The sequence below is a fragment of the Aristolochia californica genome, unplaced genomic scaffold (assembly GCF_029961685.1).
Source record: "Aristolochia californica isolate CCGP_79_NKW_82.1479 unplaced genomic scaffold, dmAriCali1.0.hap1 SCAF_12, whole genome shotgun sequence".
In the NCBI taxonomy this organism is placed as follows: Eukaryota; Viridiplantae; Streptophyta; class Magnoliopsida; order Piperales; family Aristolochiaceae; genus Aristolochia; species Aristolochia californica.
In genome coordinates, this window is record NW_027181793.1 from 2,737,231 (window position 1) to 2,741,026 (window position 3,796).

Here is a 3,796-nt window from a genome sequence, read left to right on the forward strand (position 1 = left end):
ACACACATTGTTAGCAGCTTCCATGGAACTTTTTGAGAAACTCGTTGCCGCTGCCATTAAATTTTCTGCAAGGGAGCAACTCACTACCACAGAGAAGGTCATATGACCTAAATCATCCAAGAACGAAAAATTCACAGAAGGAGAGGCAGACGCTGTCTTGGACGGGCAAAAAGGCTAAGGGCCAGAAAAACTACCAATTTCCTTGTAGGAAAATCCAAAGCCGAACAGCGGGGACTCTTGCACGTAAGAAATCGGAGTCTAAGACAGCAACTCTAAAATCGGCGCCAAAATCTCGTCAATAAAGGCTGACTTGGGTGTGACCTCAAATATGAAGTCGGAGTCAGCTATATAAGGAACCAAGAGGCCTATTCGTCGTCCCACCTCAAGGTTCTTCGAACCAGCCATATTCTAAATTTCGGCCACGATGCCCTGGTGTTCACCATCAGCAACAAGTGAGACCACGATTTGCTGCTATTCGCCACCGGAAAAGGAGGAAGCGCCGTCAGAAACAAATCCGGTGGGCTTTGGCTTCCGGATTCTCAGTCTCAATCTCGCTCTCGGCATCCAAGCTGGAAACCGACTTGAACGATTTTTGGGGTAAGTTTCTGAGACGATTTTCTCAAAATCTTGTCCTTTCTCAAGTCCCTCGATTTTTTATGAAAGAACTCTACAATGGCGTTGAGGGTGTTTAGTTGGGCTGAGAAACAGTGCTCGCCTTTGGATGGAGTTCAGGCTTTAGCATCAGAAATTCAAGATGGGAATTTTGTTATGAAGGTTCCTGCTATGTTCATTAAATTTGCAGAGAAGAAGTTTGAGAGAATGGCGGATAGGAGTATTGTCACTTGGAACTTCCTCTTATCATTTCGGCCTGAGATCCCTGAATATTTAGCCTAATCTGAAATCCTGTTTATGTGGAATGGTCAGAAGATCTGGAAGGCAGGAAAGCAATTCGTCTTTCTGGGGAATTTGACAACTTAAATTTCAAACTAAAGCTTGATACAACTTGCAAGATATATGCAGAAATAATAGGGAATGCTAGGATTGATGCGCGGTCTACAGAAAAATATTATCGCTTTGTAAGGCTTATGGGACATGCCTTGCAAAAACATCCTAATATCACTATTATTGGAGAAGAGGTGGCTGCTAAGAAGCAAAATCTGAAAAATGTGACTGACTGCATTACAAATACTATTTGCAAATGAGCTGATCTTGGCTATAATTATGGTGTGATACTTATCTCAAAAGATTTAATTGGTTTCATTCCAGAGGTGCAACAACTTATTGCAGTGCTAAATGAGATCCTTGCTCATGATGTTTTTGTGGAAGGTGGATTGTGGAAAAAGAAAATAATACATCAATCACAGCTGCTTTTTGAAATTTTACCACAAGCAATTCAAGAGCAGCTAATGCTTGAAAGATATCCTCATGGAAATGTGCAGGCTGCCAAATCAGACTTCAACCATATTGGTATGCGGATGGAGAACATATTGGTTCAACAACTTGGAATTGCCAGAAGGGGTACCCTATCCATGAAGTCCACAACCATTACTGCTGAGGCTGCTTGTGGGTTTCACAAGGATCTACAAATGGGTGCTACTGAGGCCATTGTTCAATATGAAAGCAAAACTGATCCTAAGTTGGAGATCTCAATTGTTACACTAGCTCCTCAACAAGCTGAAACTCCCCATTTTACTGCAGAACCACAATCTGATGTTGATTGTGAGAACATACTCAGGAACCTCTCTCCTGTTGGGTTGGTGCAGCACAATCCAGAACTTCGTCTAAAGAAGCAGCCTTATGCACTATGGTATCCCATAGACAATATTGCTAAGGAAGAGCTTCATATGTTAACTGTGGGTACACTAGCAGAATTTGGGCAGACAACAGTAATTATCAATCACTCCAATCCTGTTTGGATTCCAAAAATCAGAGTGGTGTCTCAAATGGAACCTGTCCTACCACTGATATGTAGGGGGTCTGCTGTTGCTACCCAGTTTCATGACATGCGTTTCAAAGCCCTTAGGGTGGATGCGCAAGATTTTCTTGGTAAAGGTACTTGTGTTCTATCAGAGATAATAACTCTACATGGTACAAGTTTAACCCTCCATCTTCATGTGAGCAATTTGGTGCATGATGGTGTTCAGTACATGGGAACACTTACGGTCCATGCTGACGCAACAGTTGCCTCAAGGAAGGTTGTTGACGTGAAGATGTAGCTTTTGACAGCAATGGAGAATCCTCGGACTGCTGCACAGAGGATGATGAGAACAACTACACAAATAATTTTTGTTATGACTGCATGTCCCATTAGTGGGGCTCTTGAGCCCAAGAGGGTGCTGATATTTAAAATTGTTGCTCATATTGCAGTGAAGATAAGAGCACCCCAGCAGCAACTACAACCTGAAAAATATAATGCAGTTGAGCACCACCTGGAAAATTCTGACTTTGACCAAATGCTTGTGCATGGGGGAACATTGATGCTGCTTGTGGTGTATTTAATGACTTACCTGCCATTGCTCTCATCTCAGATGAAATCATATGTGGCAGAGGGGTTGTCTTTGCTAAATATTGTCTTCATTCCATTGATTTTGAGAAGTTGTTGGCAGATAGGGAGTCTCTCACTGATGAAGCTTCTCTTAACCAGATTTTGAATGTTATGCTGTGGGGAATGATTTTTCTGGCTTTTGAAGGGAAAAATATTAAATTCTGGGTGGCATCTGCCCAGAGTATAAGTGCTGCTGTTGTGGCACTGCTGCAACCAGTGTTGCCAACATTGGCATTGCTGAAAACAGTGCTCATAGTTTCTGTTGCAGTCAGCATAGTGGTCTCCTTTCATCACTTCCCTATGAATTTGGAACTTCATGACCAATTTCATCAGAAATGGATTCAAACTGCAGCGGTAGAGATTTCAACGTATGGGGAGGTGTTTGTTGTACTCCATGATAGTGAGCAGCATCTTGTGCTGTCTGGATTTTTGAGAAGGAACAACTGGTTAGATTCAGGCAAAGCTGGGTTTTCTGCTGATGATGGTGATGAGGAAAAAACATGCAGTGGGCTTCCTAGTGCTATTTAGTTACCTGACTACTCGTCTGAATTACAGGAAACATGTAGCATGGCTAGTTCTACCGGGGAAGCGATCTTGCTCTTGGTACTTCACTATGAAATGGTTCAACCAACCATACATCGTGACCATACTAATCCTGTTGTTCGTGATGGTTTCAGGCCTCTGAGTGTTTCAAGGTGCAGCAAATGGAGGGGGTTAGTGCTGCTGAGTCTTCTCAATCCCAGGGGGCGGGTCATGATGTTGTTACTGCCATGCTGGTAAAGTGTAGGCAGTGCAACCTTACCAATGGGGGGCCGCCGTGAGGGGCTGTTTCACACCGGGGCAGGATTGATGGAGGACAAAGATGCTGCTTGGGGAGATGTAGCGACGTTCAGCATGCATCCCTACATTCGATCGCAAAAAAAAAAAAATTTTACTAGGGGGAATGCTCCAGTTTTGGGCGTCGAGAGGGCGGACATAGCTACCGCAGATGCTACTTGGGAACAGGTGGAGACGTCGGCATCTAGACCCTACCTTCGAGCTTGAGGACAAACTTTTTCTTCCAGGGGGTGTAATGTTATGCACGCAATAACATTATTATTTTAATTTTTTTCTTTAATTTATTTTATTTTATTTCAGTTGAAGTATTAATAGGCCATAGGGGCATTTTTGGAATATTTTATTTATAGGAATATTTTTGTAATATTTTATCTTAAACCTTGTAAGGGTGAACCCTATTTAAGGGGTAAGAGT

The 3,796-nt window shown here is 42.7% G+C and overlaps 1 protein-coding gene across 2 annotated transcripts; it reads left to right on the forward strand.

Moving 5' to 3' along the window:
• Positions 1–398: 398 nt before the first annotated feature.
• On the forward strand, positions 399–3,796 carry LOC137946108 (uncharacterized). Of its 2 annotated transcripts, none has more exons than XR_011111045.1 (2): positions 399–597; positions 3,223–3,796. XR_011111045.1 is itself a non-coding variant. In XM_068792287.1 (2 exons), the coding sequence occupies exon 1, from the start codon at positions 1,407–1,409 to the stop codon at positions 2,214–2,216; it is 810 nt and encodes a 269-aa protein (XP_068648388.1). In that variant the 5' UTR covers positions 606–1,406; the 3' UTR covers positions 2,217–3,148; positions 3,223–3,796. The 2 variants fall into 2 exon arrangements, 1 of the variants encoding a protein (XP_068648388.1); XM_068792287.1 differs by lacking the exon at positions 399–597 and adding an exon at positions 606–3,148.

What these genes read in the sequence shown, in the direction of transcription:
- LOC137946108 (XM_068792287.1), top strand. Translation starts at nt 1,407, where the DNA reads ATGCTTGAAAGATATCCTCATGGAAATGTGCAGGCTGCCAAATCAGAC.